The 23,473-nt window shown below is 40.3% G+C and overlaps 1 protein-coding gene across 1 annotated transcript in view; it reads right to left on the bottom strand.

Moving 5' to 3' along the window:
- The window catches only part of ARID1B (AT-rich interaction domain 1B), a 387,394-nt gene extending 364,258 nt beyond the window's left edge, over positions 1-23,136 (bottom strand). Inside the window, 1 exon segment of the mRNA XM_006779610.2 lies at positions 23,043-23,136. Within this exon segment, the coding sequence (XP_006779673.1) occupies positions 23,043-23,045 (3 nt within the window). The 5' untranslated portion in view covers positions 23,046-23,136.
- Positions 23,137-23,473: the final 337 nt, after the last annotated feature.

Genomic DNA, 23,473 nt, shown 5'->3' with positions numbered 1-23,473 from the left:
GGGAGGAAGGGAGAGGGAGAGAGAGATAGAAAGTTCAGTGGTGAGAGAGAATCATTGATTGGTTTCCTTCTACATGCCCCACACTGGGCATCCAGCCCACAACCTGAGCATGTGCCCTGACCATGACTGGGAATCGAACTGTGACCTCCTGGTTCATAGGTGGATGTTCAATCACTGAGCCATGCTAGCCAGGCTCCCCCATCCCCCTTTTCTTAGTAGGAAACAAAATCTAAACCTTACTGATATTGGGCCTTATGTTTTCTCACCTAATTCTTGCGACAGTTCTCTGAGAGCTCCGTAACCTCGTGGCCTGGCTTTCCTCCTGCACATTTCCTACATCCCCGGGCTTCTGAGGATTAAGTGAAGTAACCCCTGCAGAGCTGTGTGCACAGCGCCTGGCACAGGAAAGTGATGGCGCCATTCCCTCTGTCATGAGGACCTTCCCTCTCACTTTCTGGATCAGCAATGCCTAAGGACAAAGCCTGCCTTCCTTTCTCTTACATCCTCCACGTGCTCAGAACTGCCCTGGGCCCGCACAGGGGGCTTTATAGCACTTAATTGTGGAGAGAACCTTGTGGCTAAACACAACCTTGCAAATAAATGATGTATGTGAATTTTCAAATTTTTTCTTTCAATGCAGAGAACTCACTTAGCTTACGCAACAATAACTTTTTGTGGCTCCTAGTTTCAGATAAAGACTGGATTTTTAATTTCTCTTTTACTGGCTTCAAAGGTGTAGGAATTTTTTCTTAAAAGGTGGGTCCTACCTATTATGGGAACAAGTTCCGAGCTGTGTTGAGAGGGCAGCGGCCGGATTTTCCTGTCTTCCTCTCTAGGTTACACTTCCTTACGCTTGTTGGCTGAGCACTGTGTGTGCCTGAGATCTGTAGCTGGGAGAGCTGCAGAGTCGCTTTGAACACTTTCAATGCTAGGACATACCACAGCACGTCTGGTCTGTACTGGGCTAGCGTGGCCCTTGTTTATAAACAACGCGACTGTCAGAGCCCATCGTTTCCCGGTGACTCCAACAGAAACGATGCAAATATTCCCCTTTTCTGAAGCACAGGCAAAGCTCCTGTGGCTTTTGAAACCAGACCAAGAACACATGTAGGAAAGCCCATGGATTATTTTAAGTGAACTTATTTTTTAAAATCTCATTAACTTTTCACCATATGCTGTTTATTTTTTATATCCTGCATAGGCTGAAAAATGAAAATAGACCAGGCCACTGTGTTCCATTTGGGGCACCTCATTACGAGGATGGCACAGACACGCTGGGAAGCTCGGAGAGAAACAGATGATTAAGGGGCTTTTAAAGATGACTTAGGAGGAAGGCTTTTTAAGCTCTATACGTTCCTTAGCTAAGCAACCCAGGAGGCAGGCCAATGCTGCTTCCTGCCACGTGACGGAGGGGGGGGGCGGGGGGGGGACCACCTCCTACCTCCCAGGCTTCCTGATGGGCAGAGGTTGGGAGTCACATCCAGACCCACATTTCCAGGCGGTGCACACCTGGGCAATTTTCTTAACTTGGTTGTGTAGCAGGATGTATGTGCAACACTAAATATCTACCCTGCATGAGTGGGCGGGGGAGGGGGGTGAGAACGAAATGAGAGAGCATATGTAAAGCATTTAACATACGGCCTGGGATTAGACAGGGGAGGGGTGTGTGTGTGTTTTAATTTATAAATAGGTATCTGTCCTGTGATTTCAGGAAAACTAGGTGTACTCCACTCAACCCCAAATATTTCTCCTGCTACCTAATTAAAAGTTCTTCATTAGAAATTTAGGGATTTATTCCTTTCTCTAAAGGCTTTGAGCCCTGTTGAAATACAAATATGCTTCTAGTAAGTAATACCATAAGCTTTTATCGGTCATTTCCACCCTATTGTGAACAAAGTATTTCAGATCTGGTCCTGAAGGCCTGCTTCGATGAAAAAGCAGAGGAGGTGAAGGCGAGGATGAGTACACAGAGATGAGCTGAAGTCAGGAGACTGCAGTGAGCGGGCAGCTGCGATGCTGGGGACGAGTTCCATTGCCTGCGCATTATCCCCTCGAAAACAGCCCTACATTTTACGGGGAGAGAGTATGAAAGGGAAAACCTACCTAAATATTGAAGAGATTTTTCTTGCCAGCCAGTGTACTCAGTGGTTGACCTATGAACCAGGAGGTCACGGCTGGATTCCTCAGTATGGGGCATGCAAAGATAGCCAATCAGTGATTCTCTCTCATCTGATGTTTCTATCTCCCTCTCCCTCTCCCTTCCTCTCTGAAATCAATAAAAATATATTTTAAAGAAAAAGAAAGAAAAAACGTTTTTTTCTTTCCATTCTAACAGTTCAGGCCTGGGATCCTCAACCCAGTTCCGGGGATCTGAGATCCCAGGATTTGTCATTGCTATGTCACAGTAACCCCTGGTAGATCAAGCAAGGCACTGGCCCAAGGAATGTGCAGTCTGGGGGTGCTGTTCCAGGCCAGGTTCACCCCATGGTCCTGTAGCCAGATAGGACAGTGGGTAGCATGGATCATCTTTACTCTGGAGGTCATAATGAACTCTCTAGGTGACAGAAGAACACTGGTACTAAGGCTGGAGGGAAGGGAGAAGGGAAGGGAACTGCGGGCCTCTGGAAACCCCTGCCCCAGACCTCCCTCCGCCCATCCCTGCTCATGGGCCATGTGAGTCCCTTTGGCTGCAGTGATAAGGGTGGGTGGGAGCATGGACTTGTGAATTTGCCTCATCCAGGCAGGTGCAGTGGAGAAAAGGACAAAGAAAGAAAAAAGAAATTGGAGGGGAAGAAGAAGAAGAGGGAGTGATGGAAGGACAAGAAAAGCAAAGACTTCTAGAGATAGACACACTGTTACCATAAAGAAACATTACTGGTCTGGAGAAACAATGTTGCAAATTATAATTTACCCATTGACACATTTATCATTAACTAGGCTAAACCATCTTACTAATGGGAGACATTTCATGGAAGTCATAAAAATGTTAGGTTCAAGGTTATAACTTTAGAATAACCTTTCTTGCTGACCTTCCATGGATAAATTCCCTGGACAGCTGATCCACCTGCCTCCGTTTTATTTGATAATCCCGGCCTTACTCTGATTTCTAGCCTCGTCTGGCCACTGGAAAAGGTTTATCCAGGGTTTCTAATGAACTTCTTTCTAGGAGAACCCTCTTGTCTTTCCTCTGCTCTGATCTTTAGGAAATACATGTGTTGAAATCTGAGGCATGGTATTCTGTGATTTCTATTCTATTCCCGCTTATGAAAGCTGAGGTGGGAGATCTATTTCCATCATCTAAGTTCTTCTAAGTGTCAAGTAAGAATGAAGACTCAGGGTTGTGAGTGGAAGAGGAGCTTCAAGGACATATGACAGAATCTTAACCTGAAAGACACAGATACTGGTGAAGACGTCAACTTCCTTATCAATAAGAGGAGGCAAATGAACCAGGTGGTGGCTACTCTGATGGCTCTTTAAGTTTCAAAACCATTTTTCTCTTCCTCTGACTTCCCCGAGACCATTCCAGCCCAAAGCTGCCTCTCCTCTCTCTCCTTTCCCTTCACCAGTCTGGTTACCTCCTTGCCATCAACCTCCCGATGCTGAGTGCTCCTGTTCCTTTTCCTCCAGGGCCCACTTCCCTGTGGCCACCCACACACCCTGGCGACGCCCTTGTTCCAGACGGGGTCCTCCGTGCCCTGATATACTTTCACCTGCTCTGTGTGTGCCTTTGCACACTTCATTCCCTAACTGCCCAGCCACTTCCTGCTCTGTCCAGCTCACTACTTGCCTGCTCTGCGATGTGGTGCCGAATGAATCCCATTTCTAACTCCTTGCCCAGCCCTGTCTCTGTGCCTTGCCACTGGCTACTTTCTACGTTCTTTCCCACCACCTGGTCAAAAGCCACTATCTTTCCAAGTTCAGCCCAACCCGCACTCCCTTTGTAAAGCCTTCCTGCTCACAGTTCCCACAACCCCAGTGGAACAGGCAACCCTGAGCTCTGAAACCAACTTGTGGACAGCACTATTTTATTTCATTTCTTATTTATTGATATTAGAGAGGAAAGGAGAAGAGAAAGAAGAAAAAAAACCACATTGATTTGTTGTTCCACTTACTTATGCATTCATTGGTTAATTTTTGTATATGACCTGACCAGGGTTTGAACCAGCAACCTTGGTGAATGGGACACACTCTAACCAACTGAGCTACTCGGCCAGGAGCTGGACAGCACCATTTTAGCCTATATTAATTATATTATATTATATTATAAATCTTTGTGAGTGTTCTTATCTCCATACCTAGACTGAATGCTCCAGGAAATGACCCCACATTTTTGTATATCCAGGGCCTAACGTAGGACCTGGTCCTCCATCAACATTTGTTGAATGAATGAATGACCTCTGCAACCAGTCAGAGTGATAATGGGCAATGTCCCCTTCCCCAGAGCATGGTACCAATGTGCCTGAAATATCTGGATTCCTTGAACACTTCCTGAGTAGCCCAAAGTCCCGAAACCCTCTCATGTCAGGATGCGGATGGAGATTTCAGATCACCCGATAGAACCATATTATTGCAAGACAATTGCCAGTGCTGGAGTAACTATAAAAACAGTGACAACCCACAGTGAATGAGTGACAGGACCTGGTACAAAGGGCTCTACCTGCCTCATCACAACCGATCTTCACAGAGATCCTAGGAGGCAGGTGTATAGACAGAATGGGTAGGAGGATCCCGAGAGAACATAAGGCAAAGCGATCTGCTTAAACACATGCAAGCAGCAAACACAGATTCTAGGACTGGACACAGGTACGTCTGACTCCAAATGGGGGTGGGGTGCGGTCTCCAGCTAATCCACATCTTACAGACGTCCTGTGGCCAGTGGCCATGCTCTCCTGATCCTAAGTGAGGCTGCACGTCTCCCTGCTTCCCCGACTAAATGTGGTTCTGTAGTTTCAACTCAATCAATGGATGGGTCACATTCCAGGGTCAGATGCTGCCAGGCTGTTCTGGTCCACAGTGGCTACCTTTTCATGCTCCCCTAAACCACAACGTATGAATCGTGCCCTTACTTCTCCTAATTCAGGACTACCAATAATTTGGAGTAGGAAATGCTATTCCAAATTATTGGTAGAAATATATTTCTATTTGGCAAGGCTTTATTAGGTTTTTTTTTCTTCCCTCCCTCATTTTCTCCCCTTCTTCCTTTTGTTCTTCCTTCTTTCCTTTTTCCTATAAGACAAACTTTAAATTCTTCTAAGGTCTTAGGAAAACTGTAACATCTATAAAAAGAGATGTTTATAGTCCATTGTGAGAAACTATCTTGCACATTTTGTTATATGGGCAGTCTTTTGTTCTATACAGAATTTGTGTTAATAAAATGTACTGTGAAGGCTTGCTGAAGGAAGCAGGGTCATAAGGGAACTGTTCAGATAATATGCTGCGTGACGTTTTGATATGATATTTGTGGGAATATTTTCTATTTTCCTTCTACTTTAGAATAGGATTTTATAAAACCCTCAAATTTAAAATTTTTTCGTACATATATACTAGCAAATCAACGAAAAAAAACATTATTTGAACCTCAATAATTTAGAGTTAATGATCATTTGAATTGGAACAAGGCTAAAAGTAAACATATTCATTGAAAGAGTACAGGGGAATTAAAATCATGAGGCACACACTCCCCTTCACACACACCCAATAGTCTCCCTTAAACACATGTATATGCTCTCACACCCCAAGATGCAGCACACCTCCAGATAGACCCAGAAACAAACAAATATCATTAGTAATTGAAACCATTGACATTTTAAAAGTTATCAATCCAACAAACTCAAATTCAAGTATACTTGAATTTAATAGTAACTATTACTAGTTACTATACAAGGATTGAGGAGTATAGATGGGAATGGGAAATATTTTTCTATTTAGAAGCATAAAACTAATATGCTCTGTTTATTATACAATACTAGAGGCCCGGCACATGAACTTCGTGCGTGGATACGGTCCCTAGGCCTGGCCTATGATCAGGGCCATCTTCCCCGGCAGCCGGCTTGCGCCCCCGCCGCCACCCACCCCCAGTTCCCTGTTCGCCACTGGGCAATCGGAGCCTGCTGGCCAGGGAAAGGGACCGAGAGGTGGTCAGTGCGCCTCATAGTGACTGGTCGAGTAGTCGTACTGGTCATTCTGCTCTTGGGGTCAATTAGCATGTTACCCTTTTATTATATAGGATAGGACCTTCCTAATTGATACCACTTGCTGTTCCACTTATTGCATTTACTTAAAGAAATTTTTAAAAAGGCATTAGAAATGTCCATCCTTTAGACTAACTTAGATTCATTTTCCTAATTTAGTCTAAACTGGTGGCGTTTCACTGTGAAGCATTCTAAACTGAAATATAAAATAATTGGGAACTTTTAAAAAAAACCATATTTTATTGATTTCTTACAGAGAAGAAGGGAGAGAGATAGCCAGAAACATCAGTGAGAGAGAAACATCGATCAGCTGCCTCCTGCACACCCCCCACTGGGGATGTGCCTGCAACCAAGGTACATGCCCTTGACCGCAATTGAACCTGGGACCCTTCATTCCGCAGGCCGGCACTCTATCCACTGAGCCACACCAGCCAGGAAATTGGGAACTTTATGTGACCTCTCCCCCGGCTTGACACAGACCATGGAGAATAAAATAATTTCTCAACTACATGGCAATGTGATATCCTAAGCCAGTTTCATTAAACTTTCTTTTCAAAATTAAAATTATTTTATAATATTTTCTAATAATAAAAGTATTATATATTAATTTTATAAAGTCTACACAATAAAAGTAAGGCTTTGATAGAAAATTAAAATAATCTGTAATCCCACTCTATGGAGAATATTTATTTAAATGGAGATCTATATTTGGGTGTAAGTCAAGACTTTTTCTATAACGTCTGGTTCTAGCAACATGGGGGATCCTCTCACATCCTGTAATATACACATAGATATTTTGGATAAAATCTAATAAAATAAAATAAATTACTAATACACAAATATGTCATGCTTTCCAAAGTAGATAATTCAGCCAAGAAGGAGGAGAGGGAAAGGCTCTGGTAGCTACAGCGAGAAGCTGGGCTGATAGAACCAGCACCTAAAGAATGGGGGTTGGGATATAAACTTCACATGAAGAGAAGAGATGGCCTTGGGTTCACTGATACAACATTTAAAACACGTACTGCCATATATTTACTTTGTGAAACTACTCAAGAAATGATAAAATAATAAGGTTAGGATAACAGTAGCCTCTGAAGGGAAAGGAAATAGGTGGTTTATTGGCAGGGAGTATACAGGGGAAAGTAAAAGTAATGGTGTTGGCCTTTTTGTTCTTTTCCTGTAGTCAATGGTGAGTATTTAAATCTTACACTGTTTTTCTTTTTTGTGTTTTTCCCATTCTTCTTTATACTTCACATATATTGTAAGGTGTTGTTTTGTATCTGCTCAGAACTCCTTAAAAGCCATGTAGAAGATAGAATGCTAAAGAAGGACATTTTCCCAGAACTGAGAAAGGACATCGGTCCTCAGCTTGTAGTACACCTCGGCCCTCGAAGGTTAAATAAAAACAAACTCAAACCTGGGTAGTTGAGGGTGAAACTACAGAGCACAAAAGACAGGGAGAAAAGACGGGGAGACTAGACCGATCATCCTCAAAGGAAAAAGTCCGTTTCTCTGCAACAAGACAAACTCCAGAAGTGAAATAACAACTCTCACTGCTGAAAAGGGGAAAAAATCCCAAATAGAATTTTTTACCCAGCTAAGTTTCCTTCAAGAGGGAAAACTCTGATCTTAGAGTTTACCAAGAACAGACCTTCACTGGAAGAACAACTGAAAGATGTACTCGATTAAGAAAAATGGACCCTGAAAACAGATGTGGGAGGCAAAGGGCAGAAGTAAGCAAAGAAATTTGCAAATAATTTGTAAAACAAACAAATATGGGGTGGATTATGTTTTGTGGGACATAAAGTTCTCATAATTTGGGAAACCCTTTCTAAGAAAAGTATTAATAGAAAATGAGGTACAAAAGTTTGCATTTCCTTTGAGGAATAGAAATCACAACAAGTTAAAATTTTACATTGTAGCTAAATGCTACAAAACCTTATAAAATTCAGTAATATAATACATTCTTCTAAGTATTTTCATTATAATTTCACCTCCTCTATATCACATTTTATTGCCTACATTTTTTGCCCGCATACTCTTTGCTCACCTCCTGATGTGAAAATGACTTTTAAATATCATCCTACATGAAGAAGTAGAAAGATAAATTAGTCTTCTAACATAGTTGGTCAAACTTTGTTCCTTTAAAAGAAAATCAGCCATAGTTGAGAAACGTTTATTTTAGCTTCACATTTGTTATTGGTATTGGGGGGAGTCTTCAGGTAACTCCAGCGCTTTGATCTCACTGTCACAGCAAGCTGATCAAGGTCGCTGGGTTTCACCACACCCCTATCCCTCCCACCCCTACCTTGCCAGGGCAGTTCTCAGCCGTGGAGTGTGCCAAGTCACGTGGCTCTCAGGCTTAGAGTGGAACAGTGTCTCAGTCAGATTCTTGTCTGTGGGGAAGACGCTGAGGCTCCATGCTCAATGCCCATCCCCTCTCCCACAGCCCCAAGACCACCATGGGAGCAAGAAGGATGAGCTCGAGGCTGGCAGGACTCCATTCCTCTAACTCTCATGGGGCTGCTGCTTCCTCCTGGTTTCAGAGCCTCCAGAGGGTCCAGTAAGTTAGGGCCCTGAAGCTAAAACTTAGGTACATGGTAAATTCACTTCAAGCAGAAACTGTAGAAAACAACATTAACAAAACAGCAATAATAGTTAGAGGAACAATTACTTCCCACTAATATGTCCATACAAAGGAGAAAGTGGGGATACTATAAAAACACTCTTAACTTCTCTCTGTACCCTTACCATTCCTCCTAAAGCCACGAATGAAGAGCTCTCCATGGAAGGAGAGCTCTACCTGGAGGAAGAGCTCTCCATGCTGGACTCAGCCCCTGCTATTCTCTCTCCTTCAGCTCTGCCTGTCCCCAGAGAAGGAGTGTTCTGGTCTGTCTATGTCCAGGTGGTGAGCAACCAGTCTTATTAGGGAAGCCGGCTGTTGCCTCACTGTGCATCGGGGCGAAGTCCACCTAATTCATGAACAAAGTATCAGCAAGCCCATCTGGCCTGTTAAAAAATAGAGATTATCTGAATAGAAATACAAATTCTATCTGTAAGCCCTTTGCAAGCATAAATGGCAATGAACCCCCAAATCTGAAATAAAATTACAGTAAAAAATATTCTAGGTAAAGACTAAACAAAGATAGGAAGGCAATATTAATTAGAAGAAATAGAATTTAGGGCAATAGTATTAGGTTTAAAATGACCATTATTTAATGATAAAAAGAATAATTACCAAGAAAATATAATAATCCTGAGCTTCCATGTATCCAAAACAATAGGTTGGAAAATATATGAAAACAAATAATGATATATATATATATATATATATATATATGCTAATAGAATTATTATAACTCCCAATAATGATGGGCATTTTTAGCACACAACTCTCAGAAACTGAAATAGAAAGCCTACAAATACTGGTAATGAACAACACAATTAATAAGCTTATTCAATGGACATATACAGAATCCTACCCCAATAATTAGAGAAAACAGATCATTACTAGAAAGTGACCACTACCCAGTCACAACAAATACCAATGTAATATAGTCAGAAATTTAAAAACCAACAATGAGATATAGTTAGAAATTTAAAAACCAACAAGATAACTTAGAAATTCTATCATTTTAGAAACTAAAAAACACTTTAAGATAGGACGATAGGTAGATAGATAGATAGATAGATAGATGAAAAGGCAACTAGATAGATAAATAAGAGATGATAGAATCATACTATACATAATCCCATGAACTACTTTTGTCATTTAATAATAGATTGTGCATCTTCTTTTATGTTAATAACTAGAGGCCTGGTGCACGGATTCGTGCATTGGTGGGGTCCCTCAGCCTGGCCTGCACCCACACGCAATCCGGAACCCCTTGGAGGATGTTGGATTGCTGGTTTCAGGCCAAAACTGGCAGCCCGACATGCCCCAAGGGATGTAGTAGTGTGTGAAGCAGCAGGCAGCCAGGTGCCACGCTGCTCCCACTCACCTGGCCCTGCTGTGCCTGCCTCCACTGCTCAGTAGTGTGCTGCCATGGAGGCGGGAGAGGCTCGCATGTCTGGCGCATCAGTCCGCGTTCTAGACCCTCCAAACAGGAGCTGTGGAGAAGGGATGGCAACTTGATTAGTGCACCGGTGGGGTCCCTCCGACTGACCTGTGCCTTCTCACAATCCTGGCCTGTGGGGATCAGGCCAAAACTGGCAGCCCGACATCCCCCACGGGATGTAGTAGTGTGTGAAGCAGCAGGCAGCCAGGTGCCACGCTGCTCCCACTCACCTGGCCCTGCTGTGCCTGCCTCCACTGCTCAGTAGTGTGCTGCCATGGAGGCGGGAGAGGCTCGCATGTCTGGCGCCCATCAGTCAGCTGAGCGGCACTCCCGCTGTCTGCCCTTTGGTGGTCAGTGCACATAATAGCGACTGGTCGGCCAGTTGTTCCGGTCATTTGGTCCTAGCAATCCATTAGGCTTTTATATATATAGAAGATTATAGATCCTTATCAACATTTTACCAATTGTATAGTATTTCATCATCTGAATGTACCATGATTTATTTGCTGCGGAGTCATTCATGAGTCAACATTTTGGTTCTGTGGCAGAAACTGCAGATTGCCCCTAATATTCCTTCTTTCCTTTTCCTTAGTAACAAAACTCCTTCTTTTTAGTTAGGCAGGTGCTGTTTGGAATAAAGGCTTATTTCCCAGTTCCTTTTGTAGTCAGGTGTGGCCATGTAATGAGCTGAAATGTTATGTTTAACTTCCAGGAACTATCTTTAAAAAGAAGAACCCTGCTTTCTTCTTCATATCTTCCTGCTGGCCAGAGGATGGATAACTATCTCAGACCACAAGCTAAAATCTTCATGTTGAAGAGGTTGCAGACACAAAATAGAAGGAACCTGGGTCACTATTGACCATGAAGTTGCAATATTAGCTATCGATTGCTTATCTCAGGACTTTATTACATGGTAGGAAAATAAATTTCTAATTCATTTAAGCTATTGGTATTTGGTTATTTTCCTGAATAACACACTTTGCCAAATATTTTGCCATAATGATTAGCTGTTATAACACTTCTTTTATGCATATATTTTCCTATATGTTCTAAAGATATGTATAAGTCATGGAATATATCCTTTTAAAAGCTTTTGAGATGTATTGCCAAATATCACTCCATTACGCTTCCACCAGAATTGTATAAAAGTGCTCCATTTTCCCACATTCTTTTCCTAATTGACTTTAAGATGATTCTTTACATATTAAATACTTAACTCTTTGCCTTACATATTATAAATATTTTCTTCAGTTTATTATGTTAAACATAGTTTATGGTATTTTATGCAGAATTTTTTTAACTTTATCAGGATTTTTCTTCCTCTTTATTTTCTGTCTCTGGTATTTTTTTTAGAAAGTCCTCTCTTCTTATAGATTATAGAAATATTTGCCTAAATATCTACCAATACTTTTATATGTTGTTTTGTTTTTCTTTTGAGTTACTTCAAAATTGTTAATCTATCTAGTATTTCTTTTTCTTTTTTTTAAAAGGTGAGACTTTTTTTTTAATATATTTTTTTTATTGATTTTTTACAGAGAGGAAGGGAGAGAGATAGAGAGTTAGAAACATCGATGAGAAACATCGATCAGCTGCCTCTTGCACATCTCCCACTGGGGAAGTGCCCGCAACCCAGGTACATGCCCCTGACCGGAATCGAACCTGGGACCTTTCAGTCCACAGGCCGACGCTCTATCCACTGAGCCAAACCAGTTTCGGCATAGTATTTCTTTTGTTATATGATAGGGATCCAAATTCTTTTTCTAAATAGTTTATCAAGTATTTCAACTTTTATAGAATAAGCCATCCTTTACCCCCTAATACAAAATGCTATCTCTAGGAAAAACTGAATTGTCCTCATGTACATGGGTCATTTTTATTTTTATTTATTTACTTATTTATATTTTGTTCATCCTCACCCAATGATATTTTTTCCATTGATTTTTTGAGAGAGTGAAAGGGAGGGAGGAGAGAGAGAAATGAATTTTAGAATCTTTTTTCTTAATATTACAGCAAAATAATAAAAAAATACATCTATGAGAATTAGAACTTTTATTTGAATTTCATTATAATTTTATATTTATTTGCAAATATTTGACATTTTTCATTATTAACACAATATATTGATATGACCCATCAATATGATATATATTTTTTTAATTTTAAATGAAGTCACTTTGATCTTTTTCTGAGATGTTATCATACCCTTGAAACTAACTAGGTCATGAAGCATCCTGTTAATGTTAATCATTTTGGTGAGCATGAGAAAGTTGTAAAGGCCTTTGCCTCCAATGTACTTATATTCCACTAAAGGTAATTAAGACTTCGTTGAATTGGCACAGAGTCCTGCAAAACAGGAATAAAACTCTATATGTTATTACTGTAAATACACTCTCTGTGCTTACATTCTGCAAACTGGCTGGATTGACAAATGGCAGTAAGAGCACAGGGGACTGATCTGGAATGGTAAAGGAGAGGGAGAGGGCACTGTATGGGGCAGAAGTAGCATTTGGATATAAAAAGCAAATTCTGAGGCAGATTCACATGTGTTCTAGGCTAGCAAAGACGATATGAATGTACAATATTTTTAAAAAAGAGAAATTAGGGAGAAGGGAACCAATTATTAGAAAACCTTTCAACATGGATCAGGCAATATAGATTTTATGTGAGCAAAAGTTTGAACCTATTGTAGTTTCTGAAAATGAGTATGAAAAGTCAAAATAATGCTTAAGGAATACAATTCTTGCTATAGTGAGCACACAAGTTTGGATAAAAAATAATTAACAATCTGGCTAGGGAACTGGTACAATAATTTATTTTGGAATTCTTTTTTACTCAATAATTTTTACAGAATATTACTCATTATGTGCCTAGCATTGTGTCAGCATTAAAATGACTTTGTTTGCAGGCCCAAATCTATTTTCCCAAGGCCTTCACGACAGATGTCTAATGACACCACTTACAAAGAGGGAGACGTTCCCCAGGTACTTCTGTACTTTGTTCAACAGAAATTTAACTGCCCAACTGGATGTGTGATTGATGTTATTCAATGATTAATGCAGCAAACTCCCTACTTTACCCTCTGCAGCAGAAATCTCCATTTAACCCCTTGGGATATGTAAGTGCCTCATTTCTTAAGAAACTACAGTGAGATTAGGAAGAAGGGAGGGCTTCAGAAAGCTATTAGGAAGAGGGCAGTTTAATCCCTCTTTCTTATTGAAAAGCAGCTTCGACCAAGGCACTGCTACTAAAAGAAACTTAAACCTACAAAGGAGTTTGCAAGAAAACGATCAAATAGGAAAGTCAGAGGAACAAGTAAAACAGCTATTAGAACAACCTGTTTCTCTTCTTCTGTTTGTTTTTTCAATGCGTTGAGTCCAATCATGGCAAAATCTCACTGAATATGTATTTGTAAGCACCTCACAGTAACTCGTAAGCACTGTGAGGTCCAAAGCCACTCTTCCTGTAGCATGAATACATGTTCTCAACATATAATTGATGTCTAATGATGTGGAGCAATATACTTTTGTGTCTGGCTGTTGCTGCTATTTAGCACTGGGAGAGTCATGTGGAACTGGACATCTCCTACAAAGTGAGCTTCAAAATATTCACTTCATTTGTGCCTTTAATGCCCCTCCACTTCCCCTTACTCAGAATTAATAGCTGCTAAGTGACATGGTATGAGAGGAGATGACAAAGTGCTGCATATAAGCATAGGTCCTTTGCAAAAGCACTTAAAAAAATTCTTAAACTGAAGTGTAATTGACATAAAACATTATATTAGTTTCAGGCATAAACATAATGATTCAATATTTGTATACATTGTAAAATGATCACCATGATATTCTAGTTAACATCCATCACCACACATAGTTACAAAAAAATTACTTTCTCTTGTGATGAGACCTTTTAGATCTAATCTCTTAACAACTTTCAAATATGCAGTACAGTATTATTAACTATAGTCACCATGCTGTCTAACACTTAATTTTTGTTTTCCAAGCCCACTTTCCCTCAGACCTGGTGTGCCGATGTCCCTGGGCGTCACCTCTGACCTCAGGGGCACCTCATCTCTTGGTCAGCTATTGAGAGGGACTAGGGCTGCAGGAGGAAGGAAAGAGAAGGAGGGACTGATGATACGCCTCATCTTGTTCCTGTTGTTGAAAAAAGTCTATATGTTGTGGCTCCCAATAAAATATTTAATATAGATAAAAATGACTTTCACAAGCCGAACCGGTTTGGCTCAGTGGATAGAGCGTCGGCCTGCGGACTCGAGGGTCCCGGGTTCGGTTCCGGTCGGGGGCATGTGCCTTGGTTGCGGGCACATCCCCACTGGGGGGAGTGCAGGGGGCGGCTGATCGGTGTTTCTCTCTCATCGATGTTTCTAGCTCTCTATCCCTCTCCCTTCTTCTCTGAGGAAAATCAATAAAATATATTTTTAAAAAATGACTTTCACAATTAGCTACATGTTTTTATAAGAATAATATGTGCTCATGGCAACAAACAAGCGAACAAAGAAATAAAACAGAACAACAAAACCAAAAAAAAAAAAGAGAAGAAAGTAAATGGTCCAGAAGAATGTACAAAGCAAAAGCACTTCTCACCTACTTTCAAAATTAGTTTATCTTAGATAAATGGATTATACATGTTCTCCAACTTGGTTTGTATTTTTTTTTTGCAAAAAGCTATTTATCTTGGACTTCTTTCTGAAAGCACATATATTCTATTTCCTTTGTTCAAACATCTACATGCAAGCACAGATGTGCCACAACATGTAGGAGAACACGATGTAATGGATGGGCCTTCGGCTGGTTGTTGGCTATTTACAAATAATGTGGCAATGATTATTCTTATTCATGCATGTAAAAACACTGTAGGATAAATTTTTAAATGGAATTGGAAGATCAAAGGATGTATTTAAATTTAAAAGTAACATTTATAGGTTAAAGCTTAATACACCCTGCCAAACTGTTCTCTAAAAGGGCTGCCTCAGTTTACACTGCTCCTGATGGAGCCCAAGACAGCACAGTCCCCACACCCACAAATAGTTCCGTCCATGGCATATGAAAGAGGAAAAGTCACTTTTCCATTTTAGAAGTTTTCATTTCTTCAATTATAATTGAGCTTGCACTTTGTATATGCTTATCAGATTCTCCCCCACCCACCCCTGCAAACAAATTGCTTATCCATTATTTTAAAATCCACTTGTTTACCTTTTTATTGATATGTATAAAAACATTTGGATATTAAGGAAATTAACACCTTGTCATACATTCTAAAGATGTTTTTCCTTATTCTATCTTCCACCTCTCTGAACCAATCTTTCATGTCTTCCATCTCTTTCTCTCTGTACTTTATTGTAGGTGATTTCCTCATATATATCTCCTTGTTTGCTAGTTTTCTCTTTGGATGTGTCTAAAATGCTATTTAACCTATCCAGAGAGATTTTAATGAGCATAATTTTCATTTCTATGCCTTTCATTTGCTTCTTTTCAAATTTGCCTATTCTTTATTTCCATGGTATCTTATTGTTTCATTATCTTTTCCTTTCCTTAAAATCTCTTCGTTCATTTTATTTATTATAGAGAGTTTTTTATTTTGTTTGGTTATTTGTAGTTGTTCTGGTGCTAATTCTCTTAATTTTTTCCTCTGACGCCTCTCCATTATGGTAGTTTATAACATCTTATTGTTGTTGTGAATTCATCTTCAGAGGGTTCATTTGTTTTTCAGAGAGAGCATTTTGTGATGGACTGAATTGTGTCCCCTCTCCTCCAAAATGTGTATGCTGAAGTTCTAACCCCCCAATGTAATTTATTTGTACATAGGGTTTTTAAAGAAATAACTAACAGCCCAGTTGCATGGCTCAGTGGTCGAGCATTGATCTATGAACCAGGAGGTAATGATCAATTCCCAATCAGGGCACATGCCCAGATTGTGGGCTCGATCCCCAGTGTGGGGCATGCAGAAGGCAGCTCATCAGTGATTCTCTCTCATCATTGATGTTTCTCTCTCTCTCTCTCTCTCTCTCTCTCTCTTCATTCCTGAAATCAATTTTAAAAAACATAAAAAAAGTAACTAACGTAAATGAGGGCATAAGGGTGGGGCCCTGATCCAATATGATTAGTGTCCTTATGAGAAATGGAAGAAACACCAAAGATGCATGCACATAGAGAAAAGGCCATGTGAAGAGGCAGCAAGAAGGCCATCTGCAAATCAAGAAGAGAAGAGAAAACAACTGTCAATACCTTGATCTGGGACTTTCAGTCTCCAGAACTGTGAGGAGACAAATTCCATTACTTAAGCCACCTGGCTGTAGTATTGTGTCACAGCAGTCCTAGTGGACTGTTACAGCTTCTGACCTCTAGGCTGTGAAAATGACCTCATAGAGTGCTTTTGCATTCACTTCTATCAGATTCCTAGGGTTTTAAGGCTCTGGACCTATTTTTATGTTAATTTATTGGCTTAGAGTAGCGATTTTTAAATCTTTCATCTCATGACACACATAAACTAATTGCCAAAATTCTGAGCCACATCAAGAATATACTTTTTGCCGATCTGACCCACAAAAGGTATAATTTCGATTCATTCACACTGGACAGTTATAGTTGTGTTGGCTGTTGTCATTTTTTTACTTGACAATCTAAGGGAAAAGGGGTCAGTGCCCCGAACTAAAACGTCAGGTACTGAATATTGTAAAAATTCTTGTGGCAAACCAGTTAAAAATTGCTGGCTTAGAGAGTCCATTCCAAGAAAACAGACTTAGGGTTAGCTTTCTAAGCAAATAATATAAATTCAGACATCTCAATAGATGGCCTACGCTGGTGTCAGATTCTCTAGGATAACGTCCCTTCCCTGGCCTGTACCCTTTCCAGGCCAATAACAGCAAACATCCTTGGTCCTTCCACAGGCCAAGGAGTGAAGTTTTCTAGCTCTCCTTCTGAGGGGCGAGGCTTTCTGCAGGGGACTCACTTCAGTTTCGCTGCCTAGTGAGTGTGAGGACCCATCTCCTGTCCTTCTGCCTTTTCCAGTGTCCATCCTCGTCCCCAGAGGTCCTTGTAGCATCGGCTTGTACTTATTGTTTTGGCTTTGATTTCTTGCTTTGTTTCTGATATCTGGAGAGTTTTTAATTTAATTTTGTTCATCACTCCCAGAAATTTGCAGTAGAAAGGGAATCTTTATATATATTTCAGACAGGAAGGGAGAGGGATAGAGTGATAGAAACATCAATGATGAGAGAGAATTGATTGACTGCCTCCTGTATGCCCAACACTGGGGATCGAACCTGCAACCCAGGCATGTACTGTGGCTTTATGGTTCAGATCAATGCTCAACCACTGAGACACGCCAGCCGGGCAAAAGGGAATCTTTCCATGTCATATTTGTCCACCATGTTCACTTGTGTGTATCAGAAGGTGTAGATTTTCCCCCTAACATGCTAGAAGTAAATTTGTCTTTGTTAGAGTAGGGCTATGTCTAAATTTATCACAACTATTTTTTTAAGTTATACTGCAAATAGGAGAATAAATTAATTTTAGAATTAACAACCTTCAATAATGTGATGAAACTATCATCAGGGACCTTATTTCCTGACTTGATATCAGTGTAATATACATATTAGACTGTGGCTTAAGGGACAACAAATATTAAAAATATACATAATTGCCCTAGCTGGTTTGGCTCACTGGATGGAGCATCGGCCTGCAGACTGAAGGGTCCCAGGTTCGATTCCGGTCAAGGGCATGTACCTTGGTTGCAGGCACATCCCCAGTTGGGGGTGTGCAGGAGGCAGCTGATCAATGCTTCTCTCTCATCGATGTTTCTAACTCTCTATCCCTCTCCCTTCCTCTCTTTAAAAAAATCAATAAAATATATTAATATATATATATATACATACATACATAATTATAAGTTGAAAAACAAGAAAAAGTCTGCATTTTTGTGTTATATTATAATTCCAAAGTTGTTAATATCTTCATTGGCCTTTAATGTACTGCTATGGACTGAATTGTGTCATCCCCCCACCTCCCCCCCCAAAAAAAGAATTCATATGTTGATGCCCTATCCCAATGTGATGGTATTTGAAAATAAGGCTTTAGAGGATGATTAGGGTTAAATGAGTCATGACATTATGGCCCTCATGATGGGATTGGTAGCTTTATAAGAAGAGGCAGAGAGAGAGAGATTGCTCTCTCTCAGTCATTTGAGGGAAAAGGTGGCTATCTACAAACCAGAGAGAGGGCTCTTAACCAGGAACTAAATCAATCAGTACCTTGATCCTGGACTCCCCAGCCTCCAGAACTGAGAAGTAAATGCCTGCTGTTTAAGCCAACCAATCTATGGTATTTTGTTATAGCAGCCTGATCAGACTAATACATGCACACACTGCCCACCCAATTCATTTTCCTACCATCTGCTTTTCAGGTTTATGCTGTCCCTACATACTTACCATATAAGTAATAAATGATAGTTTATGATCACCCAAAATTCAGAATAGTTAACAGGTTGTTAAGTTTCTGAAACCCATTTTCCCTATTTAAAGTTCTCCTGACTCAAATGCACTATGTATTTTTATTCTTTTTGTTTCTAATCCTCACCGGAGGAATATGTTTTTATTGATTTTTTGAGACAGGAAGTGGGGGGGGGGGAGAAAGAGAGAGAGATGTGAAAAGGAAACATCAATTGGGTGCTGCCTGTAGGTGCCCCAGCCAGAGATTAAACCCACAACCTAGGTATGTGCCCTGACTGGTACTCAAACCTGTAACCTTTTTGGTGTATAGGACAGTGTTCCAACCAACTGAGCAACCTGGCCAGGGCTCAAATACACTCTTAATTACTCAAAGTAATTCAATGTAATGGTCTCCTTCTTATTCAGCTATCTGAGGTTTGATTAAGATGAATGCATGCAAGAGCCCACACCAGACTTCGTGCTGGGAGTGTCAGATGACCTTACCAGAATGTAACCACCAATAAACAGCACGTCCTGGCACAGACTGAATGGGTGAAATGTGCTTGCTGGGAGGTCCTTGCAGCATTCCATGTTCTCTTAACAACTTGGGTTGTGGGAGGAGAAGCATGATGCTCTCTCTTTCTAAGGCAACATGAATTCAAGCAGTAAAGTGTATTATATTGCCATTTTTTCTAATAGCCATGTAAAAACTATGACCAAAGGGAGGGAGGGATTGAAGGAAACTATGAACTAACCTCCAATGGAAACCAAGAGACCTTCTGCCTTTCCAGACTATTCCATTACAGCTTCACCTTTACCCATAATTCAAGTTGTCCTTAAAAGAGTCCGTGAAACTTTAAATTGGCTCATTCTCTTCATTCCCATTTTCAAAGCAAGTGGTTTGGGTTTTGTTATCCCAGTGCCATTTAATTTCCTGGAACAATGGCAAAGCAAGTCATGCTGCATGTACACAGATTTCTTTGTAAAATATTTGTCTGGAGCCTGCCTTCTCCAAGAATTGTGCTGAACCAGCAGGATGGGCATCTCTTGGGGGCTTCTCCAGGGTAGCATGTTGGCCCCACTCCAAAACTACCAAGTTGAAGCTACAGTTTATCAAGATCGCCAAGTGATGCCAGTGCTCATCGAGTTTGGGAGGCACTGGTGTAGAGTACTGTGCTCTCCACTCATTAATAAAACCTCAGGAGCAAGACAAAGGTTTTCCCATAATCCTAACATGGCATTTTGATATTCTACTAACAATTAGGATTCACAGTAGGGTCTCTTTTTCCAGGTATAAGAAAACCTAATAGTTAAGTCTACAAATGAATCAGAAAAATTGTTTCCATTTCAATTTAGTATGAATGCAGTCTTGCTCACAACGCTAAATTGGAAGCAAAGAACTGTTTCCTTTCAGGTTAATGGGTTTCCCCTCATCAAGCTGTCCTTCTTTCATGTAATCTAGTCTTGCCTCCACCTATTTATTTTTTGATAACTGTTCTTCTTTTTAATAGGATTATCCATCCTTCCAATATTAACAGCAATTAGACGCACCTCATGGTGCGTCATGCCAACTCAATCTGCGACTGTCAGAGTAGGATGGTCTTAGTCTTGTCTCAGTAACAAACTTTGACAACCAAAACAAAGCAGCAGGCAGAATACACGGAGAGAATTAACAATACAGGATCACAGATGACAGGAACTTCTCCAACAGGATGGCTGCCTCTGCCCATTCTATCCACAATGGCGCTCACCATGCTGGTACTGCTGACGCGGGGACACAGTCTTCAATTGTATTTTTTTGGAAACGTGTTTAGAGAAGACTCCTTAAAAGCCTTAGAAATATTAACATTCTCTTTCCAATTCTAATCTATTTAATTTTATTGGAAAACATTTACATAGCTCATCAGCAGACTCTCTAGTATCTAGTAATATTTAGTATGCTGTAATCATGGGAAGGAGAGATTTAGATTAAATGCTGCTTTTTATTACTATTCAATCATCATAAGTTGTTCCATTTTTCATCTTTTTAGTCAACAGATTTCAAAGGTGGGAAAATATCTTCATTTACAGATATACCTATATTTATCTCCTATTATATTTTCCATTAGTGTCTACATGAGATTTATTCCTGGTGATTCCCAACAAAGTAAATGTGAATCTTCCAACACCAGATGCTAATAATAAAGATAAATGCTCCCTATCTCACATAGAAGTTACAAGAATAAATTAGATAATAGTTACAGAGGAATTTGACCTTACTAGAGAGAGTATATAAATGAAATGTGAAGAACAAACATTTAAAGAACAAAAATTTCATTCAATTGTAGTCAAATTGACTTGACAGTCCCAAATTAGGCTCTGAGTAAAGAAAACAGGCCTAATAATCGTGGTTTCTCTGGCTGTGGATCAATGCCAAGTACTGACAATGAGTTCCAGGTCTGGGCTGAAACCTCGGGCATCCGTTTGGATATGTGCAAAATGAGCTCTTTGTCTTTCTCTGTATGTCTATGTTTTTTATACTTGGAATACTGGTAAAGCTTTGCATATGTTGGGATAAATGATCAGATATTTTAAATGTCTTTCTACATTTAATAACATATAAGGATTGGCCCTAACCGGTTTGGCTCAGTGGATAGAGAGTCAGCCTGTGGACTGAGGGGTCCCAGGTTCGATTCCGGTCAAGGGCATGTACCTTGGTTGCAGGCACATCCCCAGTAGGAGGTGTGTAAGAGGCAGCTGATCGATGTTTCTAACTCTCTATCCCTCTCCCTTCCTAACTGTTGACATAGGTAACACATATATATCCAGACAAACTCTTTTTACATTTATATTATCCAGAACCAAAAAGGAGTTTTCAGCAGGTCAATGGACAAAGAGAGAATCCTAGTTATTATATTGAAAGGCAAAGCTGTCCTCACAGGTATGGGTAAACTCATTTTTTTTAAATTGATGTTTTAGAAAAAAGGGGGGGAGACAGAGCAATTAATTGGTTGCCTTCCCTAATGCACTCCAACTGGGATTGCACCCACGACTCAGGTATATTCCCTGACCAGGAATTGAATCTGCAACCCTTGGGTGCACAGGATGATGCTCCAACCAACTGAGCCAGCCAGCCAGGGCAAAGCTCATTGTTAATGGGGTTATTTGTGGGACATAGGAAAGTCATCCAACCCCACCTATTTTTCAAACGTCTAGCCACATTGTCCCAGATTCTACCATTTAAGATTGTTCCGAGTTAAAAGAAGTAGCTGCATATTCATGGAAAAAGGCAAGATTAAAAACTATAGGAAGACCAACAATGTAAGAAACCAACACTTACTGCATCCCTACTTCGTGCCAGGCACTGTTCTAAGTGCTTTGCCAGAACTATCTCATTTAATTCCCAGTTCAACCCTTTGAAATAGGTACGATTCTTATTCCAATGTTAACAGATGGGCGAACAGGCACAGGGCGGTTAAGAAGCCTGCCCAAGATGGCACAGGCTGCAAATGGCATTTCTAGACCCCCCCAACCCAGGCCTCTGCGTCTGCACCCAGAACCAACATGATTCCCTACAAGTGTAGGTGTTAGCACCATACAATATATTACTGTTTTAAAATGAGACGAGCTATACTTTGCCAACTTTGATGTAAGGAAAAATGTGAACACTGACAAATTTTAGATTGTTTGAGCAATTGTTGAATTTTTCTAGAACAGCCCAGGTTTTAATATTCGGGCAGCCTCCGCCCTCCCTTTTCAGGGAACATGTCAACAGCAAACATTCACAGTACAATCTTACTGTGTTGAATTGCTCACCAAGAACAGAGCACATGCTAAAAGGAAAGCTCTCTTGTGGAGCCAACAGCAGATATTTGGGTAGGAATGAGAAAAGCAACGTAGAAGTGAATTTAGAGGTGGAAATAGCCGAGGAGCTTAGATAATATACTGCGAGTAACTGATGTCTATTACACTGTAACTAACTTCTATAGTAAGAAGCTACCATGGATCTTAGAATGTAGAATAGTTTCTTGATACATACAATGTAAAAAAGGCCTTTCGAATTGTTCTCTAATGGCAGAAATATGTGCTGGGCATGTTTTGTTATTTCTTTTATCCGATAAAATATGTGGCTTTTGGAAAGAGATGAACTGATACCCCAGGTTCCCTGCTCCTAACAGAACACTGTAATATGGTTAAGCACAAACCTTTCCATAGCAACAGACTTTGTATACAGACACGAACCCTCTGTATCTCCCTTGTAGAAAGCTTTCAGGTTATAACAGACAAATTCAAAATAAAGCCTATGATCCCAGCACCCTGAAGCCTGCTTCCCAGCACACTCAAGAAAGGATACATTGACAAACGACTCACCATGGCTCTCGTAGCTCATTTCTTTGCCTTCTTTTTTCTTTAAATGGCACTTCAGCCTTAATAGTTACAAAGGTTTCAAGAGCGAGGACTAGCACCACCTGAAAAAAAAAAAAAAAAAGGTCAGAAATCCAATACAATCTTGGTTTGAGAAGTTCAGCACTGGGCTTATTGAATAGCATTGAAAGTATTGGTTTCTTTATCTTGAGACCAAACACATTCATGCCTGCTACCCTTCACTGTTTTATTTAGTGCTTTTCCACTTTAAGAACATTATGTGAACGCTGGCAACTTGGTTAGCTATAATTCTATACTAGTAATAGCCATTTCACATAGGGGAAAAGGTAGCGTGGAGGATAATATCTTGAAATGTTTTCATAAGCATATATAAAAAACATGGCATTAGGCATTGGGAGTACTGGCTAAAGGAGGGG

This window comes from Myotis davidii, unplaced genomic scaffold (assembly GCF_000327345.1).
Source record: "Myotis davidii unplaced genomic scaffold, ASM32734v1 scaffold1494, whole genome shotgun sequence".
In the NCBI taxonomy this organism is placed as follows: Eukaryota; Metazoa; Chordata; class Mammalia; order Chiroptera; family Vespertilionidae; genus Myotis; species Myotis davidii.
The sequence above is the reverse complement of the archived record's forward strand: the minus strand, read 5'-3'. Positions and strand labels throughout refer to the sequence as shown.